Here is a 19,471-nt window from a genome sequence, read left to right on the forward strand (position 1 = left end):
CCCATTTTAATGGGGTCGCCAGTGCTGGTGTTTAGACTTCCTGGGGCCCAGGGCAAGAGCCTGAGCCCTGCGGCCTGGGACTAAAGCCTGAGCCACACCCAGCGGGGCCGAACCCCAAAGACTTCAGCCCTGGAAAGTTGGGGGCTCGGGCTTTGGCTTCAGCCCTGAGCGGCAGGGCTCAGGTTACAGGCCCCGCACCTGGGGCTGAAGCCGTTGGGCTTGGACTTTGCCCCCCTCCCCTCCCCTCCCACCCGGGGCAGCGGGGCTCTGGTGGGCTTAGGCTTCATCCCCCTTCCTGGGGTCATGTAGTAATTTCTCTTGTCAGAAGGCGGTCATGGTGCAATGAAGTTTGAGAACCCCTGATCTAGTCTGACATTCTACATAACATGGCCCATAGAATTTCACCCAGTGATTCCTGCATCAAGCCCATTCACGTGGACTTGATCGATTTTTGGTAAAATGGTAAACCAGACATTCAGTGCTGCCAGCAGCATGTGTGACAAACTCCTAGGGACAGGATGAAAGCTCACGAAAGAGCCAATGAGTGGGCAGGCCGAAGTTACAATTCTGCTTATTGTTCATTTTTACAGTGTTAGAACACTGGAGAGTGAACTGGCTCCTTGTTCTTTTCCAGGTGACATTATATGAACTGATTTGTTGTTTCATTACGTGTTATTCATTAAAAAAAGCAGGTAGAGTCCCCACCCTTCTCCAAATAGAATAAATCTACAGTGGATCTGCTCCAAACATAGCTCTTGCATGGGGCTTGCCTGCACTGTTAACTTGAATGACAACAACAAAGCATATGTCCTAGCCTAAGCTTTCTCCAAAGCTGGGCTGTTCCATGTATTTACCTGTAGGATCCTGGTGCTCTCATTTTCTCTGCTCCTTAGAGATACACCAAACCCTCTTTTAACCTGGATATAACAGGACCCACCTGGCAGCATGAATCAGCAGAAATAACTTTTCGTCCGTATGGTCCTGCATTCCTATATAGGATCCTAGAAGCTGCCACCCTGCTACAGAGTTTCAGTTCCTACCATATGAGGTTTAGTGGCTCAGTTGTGCATTTCAGGCACAGTCCTGCACTGAGCACAGCATGGAGCAGCACTGTCCCAAGGTAGCATTGTGTCTCCTTCAGGTACAACGTCTCCCAGAGCCCCTGCGAAGTGCAACATCCTCATAAAGGGTGGAGTGTGAACCCCCCTTATATCTTGATCAGTGCAGGAGATGTCGTTGCGTACATCATTTGGGTGGCGACTGCCACTAGCCAGGAGCATGCCTTGTTCTCGGGTGCTCAACAAATGCAATTTTGTTATGAGCACAGGCACAAGAAGGAAGTGCCTTGTGCTCCCCATTCCCTCGCACACCCACCCAAGGGATGGGCACAATCTGGCCCAATATATTTTGATAACTAGTTCACATGAGACCCAGTCCTCCTCTGGACATTTCAGAGTGGGAGATTTCCCTAGAATTCTTGTGTTGGGGGTTGGATTGTCTTCCCCCTTTGTAAAAGGCCAGATATTCAGCCCTGTGGACCCTGAGATCTGTATGGATCACAATGCATCTGCAGAAGTACACGTCTCTTGCACAGAGGCTCTGTAGTACACAGCCACTCAATCCCCTACAGCTGCCTACCTTCCACTAGAAGGAGCTGTCTGGGGCTCTCCAATAACAATGGCCACTATATTCCCCTGATGTTGGATTTCCAAAGCATGGAATGGGAAGCTGCACACATGACTGCTGATTCTGTCCTCAGTAACTTGATCATTTGTCCTGTGGATTTCAGAGGCATTAGAGAGCATCCAGGCCCCCAGCCCTGCCTCTTCTCAACCTGCAGATGTGCAATTCATGTAAAGTGGCTTTGAAGTGAGCACGGAGAATGAGGGATGAATGTGTGAAATCATCTTGCTCCCATTTCCAATGGATAGATTTTTGGGGTTAGGTTCCCATTTGCTCCCCAATTTTCAGATCTCAATAACTGCACCCAGAATACATGATACAACCTGAGGAGGTTTTCCTCTAGTCTCAAAGATAGGAAATTAACTAAATTTTAATATACAACATAATCTGAGCAAGTACCTGACTATGCAGCATGCGATTTGTTGCTAGAATGCAAAATGTTTCAATGGGTTCTGTCATGTTGCGTGTGTATAATCTGAAACTTGGTAAATATCCAAGTTAACATAATAATGGTTTGCGCTTGTACTGCATCTCCCACCCAATGATTTCAAAGCACTTTACAATCCTTAATTAAGCCTCACAACACTCCTACTATGAAGTAGATGGGTACTATCTTATAGATGGGTATAGTGAGGTTGTTCCAAAAGCACATGGCAACTTGGTGGCAGAGCCAGGAATAGAACCCAGGGATCCAACTCCTAGTCCCCAGGTCCAACAATGGCTCTCCACCTGGTTTTGCAATGATTACAACAAACCACTTCAATCAAATAAGTAAGCAGCTAGTGATAAATGTTGAAATAGTCTTTTGACCAGACTGAATATTGAATAATAAACAGTAAAGGATTTCTCATATATTATTCAACTACAGAACAGCAAACTTGGTTCTAACTTGAGCCTCTGCACTTGTTGCAGGCTACAGTACTCAGTTCATGTTTAGTTAATTGTACAATCCACGAAAAGAGTCCCCTCTCAAATAGAGTACCTCATAGAGCTCTAAGCAAATGGCATCTATGAATCCAACTTGCATGCTGGGAATTTTATTTTTCTTCTCTCTGTTCATTAGATCCTGAAAACACAAAAAGAAGTATTCAGTTTTCACGGCAAACACCCAAGGTGAGTCAGCTCTATATTAAAATAAGTTTTAAAAAAATCCAAGAATAGTAAGAAAAGTAGCAGCACAATATGTTGTCAAGTAGATAACTTGGCTGCATGAACTACTTCTGGAGTCTTTTTCCTGGACTGGCAGTGTGCAGATCATCTATGGAGGCTGAAGCCCACTTTAAGAGGGTGAGATGAGTTTGCACTACTCGTTAAGAATTTAGCAGCACTACCAGCTACTTTGGAGGAAAAAAACAGTTACCTACCTTTTTGTAACTATTGTTCTTTGAGATGTGTTGCTCATGTCCATTCTATTCTAGGCGTGCGTGTGCCTGCGTGCGCGGTCGTCAGAGATTTTTGCCTTAGCGGTATCTGTAGGGCTGGCAGTGGCGCCCCCTTGAGTGCCTCGCTCATGTGTTGGTATATCAGGCACTGCTGGCCCTACGCCCTCTCAGTTCCTTCTTGCTGGCAACTCCGACAGAGGGGCAGGAGGGCGGGTAATGGAATGGACATGAGCCACACATCTTGAAGAACAACAGTTATGAAAAGGCAGGTAACTTGTTTTTTCTTCTTCGAGTGCTTATTCATGTCGATTCCATTCTAGGTGACTCATAAGCAGTGTCAATGGAGTGGGCTCAGAGTTCACGGTTTTGCAGCATGCAGCACTGCTCTGCCAAAGCCAGCATTGTCCCGGGCCTGCTGAGTAAGTCCTGGGCCAAAAGTTTTTACAAATACGGCACTTGTCCTTCATGTGTGATTTCCCCTAAGCACTTGAGGCAGCTGCTATGGGAGTCACTTACAGGCATAGGCCTGTTACAGTCCATGCAGGGCTTAAACCTGGGAGACCAGGGCATGCCCTGCCTGGGTCCAAATCCCCGCTGGGACTCTAACTACTAACTACACTTAACAACTACTTAACACTAACTACTATAAACAAACTCTTTACAGGGCCCCAAGGCTTGAAGTCAGTAGAAACGAAACTGCTAGCACTTCCAATGCAAGGGAAAGGCGCTCTGACTAACCACTATCGGTGTTAAGAACTGATAGGGCGTAGGGCCGGCAGCGCCTGATATACTGACACATGAGTGCGGCACTCAAGGGGGTGCCACTGCCGACCCTATGGATACCGCTAAGGGAAAAATCTCTGACGACCGCGCATGTGGGCGCACACACACTTAGAATGGTATCGACATAAGCAAGCACTAGAAGAAGAACTTTTGCTCTTTACACTGTTGTCTGGAAGGTAAATAGTCAGTTGCAGATGTTTGGGAACAATAAAAGGAAACTAACCATCAAGTGTCAGAATGATTGGGAAAAAGCTCTTTCCATACTCTGGTACCCACCACCAAAAACAACATTTAAATAAGAAAGGGAAGTCCTGTTGGCAGTAATAATTTTGAAAAAGGTGCTACCACACATGGCTTTCCTACTTACTGTTGGTTCTGTGTTGAGTTCCTTTCTCTCTTTATCTCCTTGGTCAAAAAATTCTGTAGCTACAAGTTCAGCTATCTGTAAGAAATGTCACACGCTGTTTGTTAGTTTTAAAGGCCTGGATTTACACTTTCTACCTAGGGTCAAAACAGAAAGCGTTATTGCTGGGTGTCTGCCCTGAATGGAAAAGGAATAAGGCCCTGATTCTGAAAAGAATTCTGTAACCGTATGCCTGCATGAAGTCCCAGTTGGTTTAAATGAGCCTAAATGAAAAATCTCTAATATTGAGGTAGGCCCACTAAGCTGTCTCAGTCAAATAGCACGATGTCAAATGAAACATTTTTAGCAGTAAACAAACCTAGATTGTATATGTTTTAACTGTCTAGCACCAAGTTTTCGCTACACAAGCAGACATAGCAAACAACTAGCATTTGTTACACATCAGTTCTGAAAAAAAAAAACGAGCTTATTAGTACATGCATTTCATCTGTCTAACTCCACTGACCTGGGTGGAGTTGCATGGGTTAGAAATCAGGGCCCAATCAGACCCAGTATGTTCTAGAGGCTCTTAAGATATTACAATACATTGTACTTGTACATACCCTATTCCAAAATTTGCTCTATATATGTCAATAAGCTCAACTCACAACAATCCAGTGAGGTAAGCATTAATTTGCTGATGGGTAAAGTGAAGCACAATAATGATAAGAGACAAATCTTTAAACTAGAGGTTACACCTACGATTTTCAGAAGTGTCTAGTGATTTTGGGCACTTCTGTCGGTGGGTGTCCAACTTGAGATACCTGATCTCTGGCTTTCAGAAAGTGTTGACCATCCATCCTTTGAAAATCAGGCCCCCTTTAAAGTGTATTAAGTTGGAAACACACACAAAATTGAGAGACCCTGGGCACAAAAGTGCACTCATATTTACATGTGAATTTACCACAACAGCACACGCAAACTGGAAATAGCATCTAGCCAGCCATTTACAATTGAAATGATGATAAATACACATATAAACAAAGGTCATTTACCTTCTGAGGATTGCTCCCAAAGGCTGCGCCTTCCACCAATACCTTTGCAAAGTGGAAGGTGAGGCTTAGGAAGCAGAAGCTGTAAAGAATAGCAAACCCTTAAAAAATCTTAAATTAAGCTTATACCCGTTGTTGAATTGGCCATGGCTTTGTTATTGCTGACAAATCACAAGCAGTCATCAGCATTGCTCTGTAAAAACAAAGAAAAATTCATGATTTGTTGTAACATGAAACTCACGTAGCTATTCAGTCTAGAAGCTAATAAATACAGTATCCAATATCAAATAAAATCAAAGCCAGGCTAACTGATAAAATTACAGTAAGATGATAAAAATATCCTTTAATGCGGGACTAGATGACTGAGGAATGGTAACGAGGTACTGTGCCTGTCTCTTATGTCATCTGATCTGAGCAAATCAGTTGAATCCATTACCACAGGAAAGGCCCAGGTAAAAAAAGCTGGCCTCAGTCCATTTGTTAATGGACAGGTACCACATTATAAAAACGACTGTCATCATTGACAATAACTCGCACCTTTGCTGGCTGCTTCAGGAGGAAGGTTGAGGACTGAATGAGCCATGGACATGGACGTTAACTGAATTAGTCTGCCTATAGAGGCACTGCCTTCAAAACAGGGTGATAGCACACTGGTGAGGCAGCCTGGGAAATCTTGCAGTGCTGTTGGTGTGGCTGTTCTCTGTCCCTCTATCCTTAAATCTCTTTCCTTTCATGGGAAATGAATTTGCTTCAAAACAAGCAGCCCTCCCTGAATCTTTCAGCTACAGATTACAACAGTTCAGTGCTTTAAGACAATGCACCTACAGCAAAAGAACAACACAGCATTCTGTCAGGAGTCCTACACCCTTTAGGAACAATAGAAAAGCTAGTGGACAGGTGCCGCATTATAAAAATCACTGTCATCACTAACAATAACTAGCAATTTTGTTGACTGTTTCAGAAGGAAGGCCACAAGAAGTCATTCATGAGAGTTCATCAGACAACCCCTGCAGCTCTCTTAACAATATTCAGATCCAGGTGTTCATTAACTGACCCACTTGACTTGTGTCAGCTTGTACTGGCCCAGATTAAACATATTTATGTTGGCTCTACTGAAAGTAATAGCAGTGTGAAGTGGAAAACCTGATAGTTGGTAGTACAGTTTGTTTTTTAAACATCTGCCATTTACTTACAAAAATAGCTCCTTCTGCAGAGGATCTTCCCAGTTAAATTGCTTCTTTTGTAGAAGTTCAAAAAACTCTCCCCTTCTCCTTAAAACCAGTAAAAACAAGAGAAAGATTCACAATCAGTCTGACACAATCCAAACACCTTTCAGCAGCTGTTCAGCCAAATGCATCTCTAACTTACTTAAAGTACAGTGCTAAGTCTGTGGCAAGAATGGCTTGTTTTATCATTTTCAGCGTGGCCTTGTATTCTTCAATGGAAAGGTTGCTGAGAATCTGGTTTCCCTTTAAAAAAAAAACCGCAACAACAAAAAAGCAGTGTTAACAATAAAACTTGGAACATGTCACCAAATTATTACATCCCCTCCTAGATTCTAAATCACTGGGAGTTGTTTTCTTGTAATTGATGGTTTCTCCCTACTCTGCTTTCTCTTGCATTCTCCCACCCATGGCACCTGCATAAAAACATACTATAGTATTCTTGAATAATAGCCCAAAGCTCTGTAGCAGCAACAGAGTAAATGACTGTACATTAGAATACTATAGTATTTTTATGAGGGTATATACAAGAGACAGAGCAGTCAGGAAGCAAAGACCCTTCCAAGTCTTTATTTCATCCCAAAGAATTCATTTTCCACAAGCCACATCCTGGAGCTTCTTCTTTTTTCCTCCAGTAAAGAGACTGTAACAGACAATTATATTTCTTAGGAACTTACCAACTTACCTAACATACTGTCAACAACATATAAGACTCATTCAATTACAAAACAGCATAAAAAATAAGTCATTGCAGTCACCCACTGCAAAACCAAAGCATACTGGGGATGATGTAAGGAGATCACATCTACAGTGTATCCAAGCTTCTGTCAGGTGAATCAAGGTGAATCACTTTGTACTATTAGGTAGGCCAACATTACCACGCCACTGATATGAAATGAATAGTGTAAATGTGCTATTTCTAAATTATTGTGCATGCTGAATAGCTGGTCTTCATAATTAATAATGTAGCCGGAGATTAAGAATGCGGTCATTTTATTTACATATTTATTTCAATTCGGTTTGGATTCACTTCTGAATGTCAGTGTTTGGCTTCTGGGGCTTGGATCAGGCTCATCTCTAGCCAAAAGGTATTTAATTTATTTTTCAGAACTGTTGTGTGCATGTGTAAGCAGGGATATACCTTACAAGGCAAGCAACACTTCAAACAAGGGTTCATTAAAGGAGTGGCAACAAAGCTGCTCATTTTCTTTGGTCCAAGGAAGCAGATACTCAAAATGAGAGTAGCAAGGCTTCCCTTATCAGGAAACATTTGGAAAGGTTTGGTGACTCTCAGAAGTGGGGCTATGTATTTGCCTTCTTTACCCAAAAAGGAATAAAGATCATTTAGGAATGTATAATACTGGGAATCTATCCAGAAACTAAAAATATAAGTGAAATAGGCTAGGGCTTCCTTCAATGCACACACAGAAGCGAGGCATTTACCGGACTATTCAGGATCATCAGGCACTGATCAAAATGGTGATGCTCCATGATTGAGTGGCAATAGAGCTGAGCCAGTGGATGTTCGCTTCTGAGGAGTAAAAACATCACTTGGAGAAAATGAGAAAGCAACTTAAAGATACCAATCACTTAGCAACAGCAGCCAACACAACTTGTTCTCCTCCCCCCACCACTTCATTCCCCGTTGGTTCTCTTTTCCCCTTCTTCCATGTGACTGGGCAAACAGAATGGATGCATTTAGAGAGATGTAGAGGGGAGCACAAATGCAGAAACAATGTGATTACTTTTTCAAAATACTGAAAGCTCCAAAGTTCTGGTTTTGATTTAAACTTGTGCCTGTAGAGGTCACTAACACACAAGCAATGAGAAAATAATACAAGATTCTTAAAGTGTCAAGAGTCTAAAAATGAAAAAGAAAAGAACACATAAAACTTCAAAAGAGTCGATTTTTTTTTAGGTTTCAGAGTAACAGCCGTGTTAGTCTGTATTCGCAAAAACAAAAGGAGTACTTGTGGCACCTTAGAGACTAACCAATTTATTTGAGCATGAGCTTTCGTGAGCTGTAGCTCACGAAAGCTCATGCTCAAATAAATTGGTTAGTCTCTAAGATTTTTTTTTTAATACACCTACATTTACTTATCAGGTGACTTCTTGAATAAGCAATCTAGGGAGGTGGCTTTTCTGCAACTACTGAGCTTGTAAGTAGCAAATGGCAATAGAAACTCAACCCAAAGCCCACTAAAGTCAATGAAAAAGCTCCTAGTGAATTCTGTAGGCTTTGGATCAGGTCTTATAGGAGTCAGTGCCAGCCATACCCTTCTTAGCTTGCGACCCTAGTGACTGCACACCAGTCTTCTTTCTCATTCTGTTGCAAAATAAATGCTTTGATATATACTGAACAAGTTACTGAGCTATCATCATTTCTCCTGTGAGCAACAAAAAATCCACAGAAAAATGGCGTGTGAGTTGTGCAGCCCTTATTGTACCCCTGATAGAACAAACAGTCTGAAACTAACTGTACGGATGCAAAGGTTAATCCTATATTGTAATATAGGATATTGAGCTTATTGTGCTTACTTAATTTTGGATAAAATAGGGAAACTTCTTCTCTGAAGATTTCTCCATTTTCTCCCTCTTCTCCATTGCACAATGGTGTTGTTTGCTTTTATTACTGAGCCTGGCAAATCTCCTGTTTTTAACCATTTGACCCTCATCTCCATAGCATTGCCCTGATCCCTTCAGCTAAGGACTAGTTGGGATTCCCTCTGAAGTTTGTTCCACTGCTGACCCTGTATCAGGCACTATAGTCACCTATAACCCGATCCTGCAAATCCTTACCCATGTGAATAAGCCTTACTTAGACATACAGTCCTATGTGCCTACTTGCGTGAGGACAATTTACTCACATGAGTAACTGGAACTGCAGGATTGTGCCCCTCTTAGGAGACCGGTGCAAAGGATTATTGGGAAAAGTGCAAGAGAGTGTGTGTGCGTATCCTACGATGGCTGCCAATGCATCTAGGGTGCAATTCTGCCTGCAATGAAGTCACTGGCAAAACTCCCATTGACTTCAGTGGGGTCAGGATTTCATGATTGGAGATGCACATAACTAAGGAAATACACAAGTTACGTTTCCATCTACTGTACCAAACTGGGGCCAAGAGTGTTGCCTCCTCAGCACTTGCAGCCTCTGCTGTTCTGGGAAGAAAGATACCAGTGGTGGGAATAAACTCACGTTCCTAACATGATCGTTGCATGGCGTTTCCGTTAGGCCCACAGGCCAGGCCAAAGGACACCATTCTTTCTGAATACAGTGATTTGATGATATAACCTTCTTTCATTGCTCTTACCTTCTTTACACACACATTTGGAAAAAACTGTGTATCTGCCAAGAGATCCTAAAACTGAGTCCATTTCCTGTAATATGTGCTAGGAGGATAATTCCCTTATTTTTTTTTTAAACCTATTGCTCAAGAAAAGAATCTTGTGCCAAGTATCACTCCCCCCCTCCCCCCCCCCCAACTGAAAAAAATAATTCATCTCTGGAAAACTCTTTTACTTTTCATTTGGTTTCTACTAGCCTGAGAGATTTAAAAACAAAATCCCTGGAACTGTTATTAATGAAAAAATGTAAAGTTGTAATCGACTCTGCTTTGTGGCATGTGTGAATGTTGGGTTTCGCTGTCTATGACTTTTTCCCAGGACATTTTTGAAGAGCAGATGACGCATATCCAGATGTTTTCCAGGAAATTTATTTTTAAATAAATAAAGGAAAAACATAGCTAACTGGTTTCAATCACTGTTTGTTTGTGGGTTACTGGATTCCCCATTTGCGGGACAAAGGATTGCCATCAATTCAGCTTTTTAGCTTTTTTTTTTGGTCTCACATTACCATACTTGGAACAATTCTAAGCCCCAATATTTGAGTGTGGATCAACAGACCTGAGAGGCAGGAATTTCCTCACTTTTTACTTATTTTCCTATATTTCCCAGTCTTCCCTTTCTCACATGCATATACTTTTCCTCCTCTATGGGCTATCTTGACAACACCTTACTGTGCCCACCAAGTATAAAGTAAGCCACTTCCTCCAAAGTCAGCTTCAACACTACTCTCCAACTCCGTCAGAAAGAGATGCTGAGAAATGCATAATGTCTCTCTTCCCCAAACCTGGTCAGAACCAGACACTGCTGCGATATCACAGTAATTCTTTTATAACTATAGTGTCTAATCAAACTATTCATTTAATCAGAGCAATACATAGAGGTCTCATCTGTCTCCCATTCAACACAATGGCAAAACTCCCTTTGACTTCGGTGGTGCTGAATCAAGCCCTAAATGTTACATATCGGTGGGAAAAAAATTCAAAATCACCTAAGTCACATTGGAGCATAAGTGTCATTGACTTTCAAGGAGACTTACATTCCTAAGTGTCTAAGTCACTTTTGAAAAGTGACTCAGGCCATGTCTACACTACAGGGAATACAGTGACATAGCTACAGTGCCGTACCTACACCATCTGTAGTGTAGACAAGAGTGATGGAAGGGGGTTTTCTATTACTGAGTGACGGTAGCTATATGGACTGCATCTACACCAGGGGTTAGGTCAGCGGTGTGGAGTACCATAAGGATGGTTTATGTAAGGATGGTTTCTAATTTAGAACATAATGTCAACAATATTTTATCTGTGAAGTTTCAGATTTTGAATTCTTTACAAAATGTGTCTTTTAGGGCCAGTTTTTCAAATGTCTCCCAAATGGCATCTGCAAATGCTGAATGAATAACTAACTGAGTGCCCAAATATGTGCAAATTCAAAATATTTGACCACAGTTTAGGTGACCTATTAAAAATATGTGCTTCACTGAAGTCAATGGGAATTGTATCTTTGACTTCAATGGAGCTTCCATGGCCTTGAAAGGAGATTGGTAAATGGAGTCTTTAATATAAGGGACATCAGTTCCAATTCAGCCCAAGGTTTAATATTACACCATGACAGCAGATGCATTATGAAGATTGACTGCTTTTCTCTGAAGCAATGAGCACAGGCTACTGATATAAAACAGGATACTGGAATAGAATGACCATTGTCCATTTTGGCAGGGCAGTTCCTATGTTTGCGTGAGGTGTCTCAAGGACATGGTGAAGTAAATATTCTTTTGAATGTCGAATATTGAGAAACTGGAATCATGTACTACAGCAGAAATTTGCTAATCCGCACATAAAATAGTGGTCTCTTTGACGGGATAATGGGATTTAAGTGGTGATTGGGCCTTCTTCTGGCCAACTGCACAGGGGTGAACTTCACCCAAAGTTCTTAGTTGTGGACAGTGTACGATATTTGTGTGTGCATGGTTTGGCTATGAATTACCATTATATCTGCAAAGGCAAATTGCTATTGGACTGACATTTCTGAAATTACAGTTCTAGGTTTTCAATTTTACTGATTGAATTGTCACTGACAGTTCTATAATGATTTAAAGTTGATGGGCAAATTGATAAGGACATGAATTAAGGATCAATAGTTCCATATTGATACCAAAAGCAACATCACACAGTAGTATGGAATTAGAACGCATTTGGCACTATGAGTTAAGACTTCAATTTATCACTTCTTAATAAGTTTTAATATCCTGTGTTGAGTTCATTCATTTAAACTTCCTACATACTACTAAATGACCAGCTTTGTTTTATTTTCTGTAATTTCTTATTTAGCTTCTCTTTTTATTAATTAAACATACATTTTTATGAAGTCTTACATCTGTATTTTAGCCTAAACATCCAGTATTTTACCCAGCATTCAATGAATTCATGAGAAACATGGGTAGCTGATCAGTTAAAATTACTAGTCATGGTGTGTTTATCCTAATATTCTCAGATTTATTGATTTGCAAAACTCATTAATTCACAAAGGCTCCCCCGTCATTAGTGCACATTAGCAAGATTCTACTCTGTCTAATTTTCTGTTTTTTTTAATTAATTTCGGTGAAATAAGAAAACATATCTGTGCTCTTCCTTCCCTTCCTAACAGACTTGCTTACCTCTGTATATAAGAGTTATTCACCCCTCTGTGATCCAAATCATGGCTTAGGGCTGCTATCAGCAAAGCAAGTATCTCTAGGTCAGTCAGCTTGTTCTGTATGTAATAGGAAATACAAGAAGATGTCTGTTAGCTTTGCAATACAGATTTGCTACGAAATGTATTAGTATTGTCAATGTATACCTTCTAGAACTTTGATGGTTTTAGTCAGAATAGGACAATTAGTTTCCTCAAATGAATTAGACTTTTAAGGAATAGGTTGATGTATTAAAAGTAATAGATTAGATCCTCCTCTGGTGTGAAGCATAACAATAATACCTAGTTCTTATATAGCTCCTTTTACCTGTAGATCTCCAAGTGCTTTACAAAGGAGATTGCTATCATTATCCCCATATTTTTAATATATGGGGAAACTGAGGCATGGGGAGGGGAAGTAATTTCCCTAAGGTCACCCAGCAAGCCAGTGACAATGCTGGGAATTGAACCCTTGTCTCCTGAGTACCTTATCAACTAGATCACACTGCCTCAATGGAGCTGTACCACTTTACATCATTTGAGAAATTGGTCCCATATTTTAGTCAAAACCTCATCAAAGAATTATCTTTGGAGTTTAGACTGATCAGGCAATACAGCCAGGTCAAATGTTCTGTTGATCACTGGGCCAATAAAGGGACGGTAGTGTAAGGATCACAGAAAACAAAATTAAACACAGCCTGGCTCATTTTTAATGTATATGTTTCCAGAACCCAGAGCAGAACTGTCCTGCCAAGAAGTGGGGGAAGAGTAGAAGTCATAGCTACTCCTCCGTGGCCATTTCATAACTCCAACATAGTGAGAAACAGAAGCTGGTGAAAAACTACAGAATCACACAATATCTTCTGAACGTGAGAACACCACCACTGCACAACCACAAGGGCAGGAATTGAAAATTTTAATCTCTCTCCTTTCCAGCTGGTGGCTACATGGCTAACTGGCATATATACCATTTGAAGAACAAATTCGGTCAGTCAAATTCAGTGGGGCTGTTCCCACTTCTACAAATGATGAATTGGATCTGAAGTGCGGATAGCAAACAAATCAGTCTGGAAATATCTGGCTTTGTGATCTTAGGCAGATCTGTGTACCAGTGCTTGCTCCCCCCCGCCCCTGTTCCGTAACCAGAAAATATTGAGAGCATCTTATTTAAGGCCACTTCTGATTCCATGCCATTTCTTCTGCTTCTTGTTAATCAGGATGGAATGTATACAATGTGTACAATAATGGAGCGATTATAGACAATGCAATTGGGGCTTAGAAGGTTCCTAAAACATTTGGCCCCTAAGTCATTCGGATCATCAGAGATCTCCTGTCTGTGGAGGCTAAGCACAAAGTGAAGGTGACATGTCCAATTTTTGCTGACCATGGAGGCTTCTGTCTATGAAGAGCTTTGCCTCTACTCATTATTAGTGTTACTTTTGGCTCTAGATGGAGACACTTATTTCTCCCAACAGAAGTTGTTGTAAGATGACACAAACAAATTAGTAACAAGGGTTCCTGAATTTTAAAAAAGGTCATATTTGATATTTATGAAAAAAAAACATTGTAGTAAGGTGACTCTTTTCTCCTGCACCTTCCTGACTGGTGTAAGATATAAGCATAAAACTCAAAAATGCAATTATTGAACTTAAAAGGAAAGGACAAAATCCTGTAGATGTCTGGTATGTGCCATTTTCGTTGGAAGCATCTACAGGAACAGGCCTATAGGATTTAATTCACCATAGCTGCATACGCTGCAGCAATAATTTAACAACACAAACTTCTTTGTCAGAAGGTAGAGGAAATAACCTGTGGAAATCCATTTTAGATTTGATTCTAACAGGGAGGAACTGATTGTGAATCTGAAGGCAGTTTGAGTACAAATGATCATGAAATTATAGATTTCATGATTCAAAGGAAAGGAAAAAGTGAGAGGAGAAGAATAAGTACCATAATACAGACTTTAACGAACGTAGAGAACTGGATGGAAGATTTTCTTCCCATGGGATCTCAGAGAAAAAGGAGCTGGCTGTTTCTCAAAGAGACAATATTAAAGCCACAATAGCAAACTGTCCCGATGCAAAGGAAAGATAGGAACAATAGTAAGAGATCAATATGGCTCCATTAGGAACTCTTTAATGACCTGAAAATCAGAAAGGAATCTTATACGGAAACATGGACAAATTGCTAAAGATGAGTACAAAAGAATAGCACAAGCAAGTAGAGCTAAGGCACAAAATGAGTTGTAACTAGAAAGGGACACAAAAGACAAGAAGAGGAGGTTCAGAAGAGAGGAGAATACAATAGAAGCAAGAGAAAGATGAAGGAAAGTGTAGGTCCTCTACTTAACAAGGAGTGAGTGCTAAAAACAGATGACATCAAGAAGGCTGAGGTGTTTAATGCCTATTTTGCTTCAGTTTTCACTAAAAAGGTAAATTGTGACCAGCTACTTAACACAATTAATATTAACAAGAAGGGGGAAGGAACACAAACCAAAATAGGGAAAGAACGCATTAAAGAATATTTAGATGTATTCAAGTCGGCAGGGCCTGAGGAAATTCACCCTAGGGTTCTTAAGGAACTAGCTGAAGCAATTTCAGAACCGTTAGTAATTATCTTTGAGAACTCATGTAGGATGGGTGAGGCCCCAAATGACTGGAGATGTGCAAACACAGTACATATTTTAAAAAAGGGGAACAAATAGGACCCTGCAGAATTATAGACCAGTCAGCCTAACTTTGTAACCTGGAAAGATACTGCAACAAATTATTAAACAATCAATTTGAAGCACCCAACTGATAATAGGGTGAAAAGGAATACCAGCATGATTTTGTCAAGAACAAATAATGTCAAACCAAACTGATTTCCTTCTTTGACAGGGCTACTGCCTAGTGGATGGGGCAGGGGGGGAGAGATATAGAAGTGATATATCTTGATTTTAGTAAAGCTTTTGACACAGTCCCACGTGACGTTCTCATAAGCAAACTAAGGAAATGTGGTCTAGATGAAATTACTATAAATTGGGCCCAAAACTGGTTAAAAGACCATATTCAAAAAGTAGTTACCAATGGTTCACTGTAAAACTGGGGGACATATCTAGTAGGATCCCCAGGGGTCTGTCCTGGGTCTGGTACTATTCAATATTTTCATTGCTGACTTGGATAATAGAGTGGAGAATATGCTTATAAAATTTATGGAGGACTCCTGGATTAGCACTCAAAACAACCTTGACAAGTTGGAGAATTGGTCTGAAATCAACCAGATGAAATTCAATAAAGACAATGCAAAGTACTGCACTTAGGAAGAAAAAAAAATCAAATATACAACTACAAAATGGGGAATAACTGACTAAGCAGTAGTACCGCTAAAAGGATTTGGGGGATTAAAATGGATCACAAATTGTATATGAATCAACAAAGTGATGCAGTTGAGAAAAAGGCTAATATTCTAGTGTGTATTAACAAAAGTATCATATGTAAGACACAGGAGGTAATTGTCCCATTCTACTAGGCACTGGTGTGGCCTCACCTGGAGTACTGTGTCCAGTTCTGGACACCACACTCTAAGAAAGAAGTAGACAAATTGGAGAGAGTCCAGAAGACAGCAAAAAAACGATAAAAGTTTTAAAAAACCTGACCTATTAGGAAAGGTTAAAAAACTAGGCATATTTAGTCTCGAGAAACGAAGACTGAGGGAGGACCTGATAAAAGTCTTCAAATATGTTAGGGGCTGTTATAAAGAGGATGGTGCTCAATTGTCCACTGAAGGTAGGATAAGACATAATCAACTTAATCTACAGCAAAAGAGATTGAGGTTAGATATTAGGAAAAGCTTTCTAATTATAAGGGTAGTTAAGTTGTGGTATAAGCTTTCAAGGGAGTTTGTGGAATCCCTGTCATTGGAGACTTTTAAGAACAGGTTACACAAACGTCTGTCAGGGATGGTCTAGATATACTTGGTCCTCTCTCAGCACAAAGGACTGGACTAGATGACCTCCTAAGATCCCTTCCAGCCCTACATTTCTACGATTCTAAGGTCAGCTTCTGAAGTCTTCAGAGAAGATGCACTGACTTCAGTGGAGATATTCCAGACTGACATAGGTCTTACTGAGATCAAAACTGGGCCTGTGCAAGTGTTACAGTACTTAGTTAATTAAAAGGCTCTTAGGGTGAAATCAGTCAAACATACCTGAAGTTTACCCGATTTTAAAGCAGCAAACATACATTGGGCTGTGTTAAAGGCATGTCTCCAATTGTGATATGCAACATTTTTTCGATAATTTTTCTTCACACTCAAAATCCATCTGCAAAGAACCTTTAACAAACAGCATCATTCAGTTAAATCCAAAATACACTACAACTTTAGTCTTTTCACACACAAAAATAAAATAAAGAGAATTCTAATTATTGTAGATTTAATGCAGAAAAAATTACCTTTTCACTTGTTTTCAGTAAAATTTAATGTTGACACACTTTTATGTAAAAATATGGACAAGGAAAATCTGTGTAGTCTCTTAGTTTAACTTCCTCGCTTCCAAAACCTAGAGTTTGCTAAACAGTTTATAGGCAATTGCAGATATGTTTTATTTATTATGTGGACACCTGTATTCCTAAAGTTACCACTCCGTGACATGAACCAACAGCTAAATTATGGTTCCAGGTACACTAGTGTAGACCTAGAATTTGGAGTTATGCTGATTTAACTGAATGAAGAATTTGTTCACAGTATTTGTGTGCTCACCAGAACCTGTTTCATTTTGAATTAGAGGGAACCCTAAAGGTTGTCTGGAAAAGTGGATTGGAAAGTGAACATGAGCTCCTGCCTCACACCAGATGGAATCAAAGCATAAGAAGAGACAGATGGACCTTGTAAATCATGTAAGTATGATATAAAGGCTTTTAATGCTTATCATATTGTTTGTTGTTATTATTTATGCAGATCCCCGCTAGGTGTTTTACAGAACAAAAAGACATGGATTTTACAGTAGTTTTATGAAAGTGAAAGGTAAAAAGGCCAGATCTTCACATGGTGTAAATTGGTCTAAATCTGTTGGTTTAAATGGAGCTATGTTGATTAATGCCAGCTAAGCATCTTGATATCAGTTTGTTTAAGGGAATTTTAGTGCTCTTGCAAAAGGTGTCACATTGACAGCAATGGAAAACTAACATCATCCATTTGCAAAAAAGAGCAATGAGCAACAGGCAAGAGCAATGTAAGCTGCTACCCTGCCAATACGCTTTAACCTTACTATGGAGGGATCAGGGCTGTTGGGAAAAGATAGCTCAATTTTCCACGTCCATTAATGCCTCAGTGTTTCTGGTGAGGGTTCCAACATGGGTGCCAATTGTGGTGGTGCTTTTTTATGATGTAGACACCTGCACGTTAGGAACTGGATAGAAACCAACTCATTATAACAGATGGTAAGGACTTTGGGTCTCACTTTCACCCTGGTTCTGTCTGAACTGGAAGATATGCATTAGTCAGACACAAGTAATTGGGCTCAATTCAGAGGTAACTGGGTGAAAGTCTATAGTCTGTGATATATATAAGAGTCAGATTAGATGATCTTGTGGTCCCTTCTAATCTTAAATTCTAATAATCTTAAAATATATGAATCTATGAATTGATGATCGAGTTGAAAGGCTCTGTATTTCACTACCAATTGCCCCAGCTATCCAGTCTTTCATCCTAAAACTGGTCTTGGCAGTGTGTTGAGGAGTATATAAAACACAGACACACAGACATTTTTGAAGTGAAGTTGTCTGATGTTTTCCCTTCACATGTAAATAGCATTCTGCAGCTTCCGTACCTCATGTTTCATTTGGAAATTCTGCACCAGGTTGAGATCTGTGAACATTCGAATTGAACACAGTGTTGTCTCCATATCGGAAAGCTCGAAGTCACTGAAGTAGAAGTCAGTCAGCTTTAGAGATTGTGCAGATGGCACAACAGCCGTCTTGGGAAAAATAAAAGAGAACAAACTGAGCAGCAGCAGTTGGAAAGTCTGGAATAATCACATCTTTTTGCATCAGGAGAACAGCAGTATTCTGATAAAGTTTACCTTTGCATTGTACTGAAAGCTGGTGACTACATTGATTATCTGTCCCGATCCTTGTTTGTTCAATGTTAATCTTATTTGGTTCTTAGAATTAATTTAAATTCATCCATAAGCCAAAATTATTAAAAGAGTTACCTGGACCATCCTTCTATCACCTAAATTACCAAGGGCAATATCATGCCATTGATTTTTAAGCAGGTTTTAGCTGCAACTAAACATGCTTCTAACATGCTCCACTGAAAATGTTCAGAGGCTTGTGAATTAGGGACACAAAAGGCACTTCTCTGACCATAAGATCCTGTCAAATTTCAAGTTCCTGCTCTAAACCCTGGAAGCACTAGACCTAAACAAAGAAACAGTGGGAACTGTTTTAAAGTGGATCAAACTACCAATTTTCCTCTAACCTCATTCTCAGAAATGGCTGAAATTGTACTGCTGAAATGTTAAAAAAAAGAAAAAAAAATCACAGTGAGGCCGGCCCTTGGCATGGAAAATTTCAGCTCCACCCATTGCAACTTAACTTTCAAAATCTGGCACTACATTTAGCACTAACTATTCCAATGTCTCCAAACATTTTCAGTTTCTTTATACAGCAGTGATATTACTATATAAGCCCCTTTGCGGCATCTTCAGGGCTTTTACATTAAGGATGTTAGAAACAAATATCAAGATAAATGAAGCAGAGTGTGGCACTATGATCCAAAAGCTCATACAGTTTTTTTGTATCAAATAAAAAAAGGCAGGATTTTCCAGTGCAGTTCCCTTACAGCTGTTTCAACTATATATCTATTGATATGTTTTTTAAAAATCAGATAAAAATCAAGACAGTGAAAGATAAAAAGGAGGCCTGTGTTTTATCTTTCACCTTTATCCTTACTGAAGCCCAGGAATATTTCTATTAACTCTAGTATTGTAATCATGCTGCTCAGCTCTCT

General features: G+C 40.1%; 1 protein-coding gene and 1 long non-coding RNA gene across 10 annotated transcripts in view; one reads left to right on the forward strand and one right to left on the reverse strand.

The window, feature by feature from the left end:
• LOC114018736 overlaps nt 1–19,471 on the forward strand; it is a 109,048-nt gene that overhangs the window by 61,553 nt on the left and 28,024 nt on the right. For 2 of the 4 annotated variants that reach the window (XR_006290407.1, XR_006290408.1), the window contains exons 3-4: nt 2,747–2,796; nt 17,244–17,355. This is a non-coding gene — a long non-coding RNA (uncharacterized LOC114018736). Of the gene's footprint in view, nt 1–2,746; nt 2,797–17,243; nt 17,356–18,268; nt 18,449–19,471 lie in introns of those variants that run through there. The other 2 variants (XR_006290406.1, XR_005225119.2) reach the window with 2 other exon arrangements.
• The window catches only part of PDE5A (phosphodiesterase 5A), a 91,560-nt gene that overhangs the window by 6,998 nt on the left and 65,091 nt on the right, over nt 1–19,471 (reverse strand). For all 6 annotated transcript variants that reach the window (XM_037897129.2, XM_037897128.2, XM_027819198.3 and 3 more), the window contains 9 exons: nt 18,288–18,434; nt 16,667–16,792; nt 12,465–12,559; nt 7,910–7,997; nt 6,612–6,712; nt 6,437–6,514; nt 5,373–5,436; nt 4,216–4,290; nt 2,666–2,749 (listed from right to left, as the gene is read on the reverse strand). In XM_037897129.2, coding sequence (XP_037753057.1) covers nt 2,666–2,749; nt 4,216–4,290; nt 5,373–5,436; nt 6,437–6,514; nt 6,612–6,712; nt 7,910–7,997; nt 12,465–12,559; nt 16,667–16,792; nt 18,288–18,434 — 858 coding nt within the window. The remainder of the gene's footprint in view (nt 1–2,665; nt 2,750–4,215; nt 4,291–5,372; nt 5,437–6,436; nt 6,515–6,611; nt 6,713–7,909; nt 7,998–12,464; nt 12,560–16,666; nt 16,793–18,287; nt 18,435–19,471) is intronic.

This window comes from Chelonia mydas, chromosome 4 (assembly GCF_015237465.2).
Source record: "Chelonia mydas isolate rCheMyd1 chromosome 4, rCheMyd1.pri.v2, whole genome shotgun sequence".
In the NCBI taxonomy this organism is placed as follows: domain Eukaryota; kingdom Metazoa; phylum Chordata; order Testudines; family Cheloniidae; genus Chelonia; species Chelonia mydas.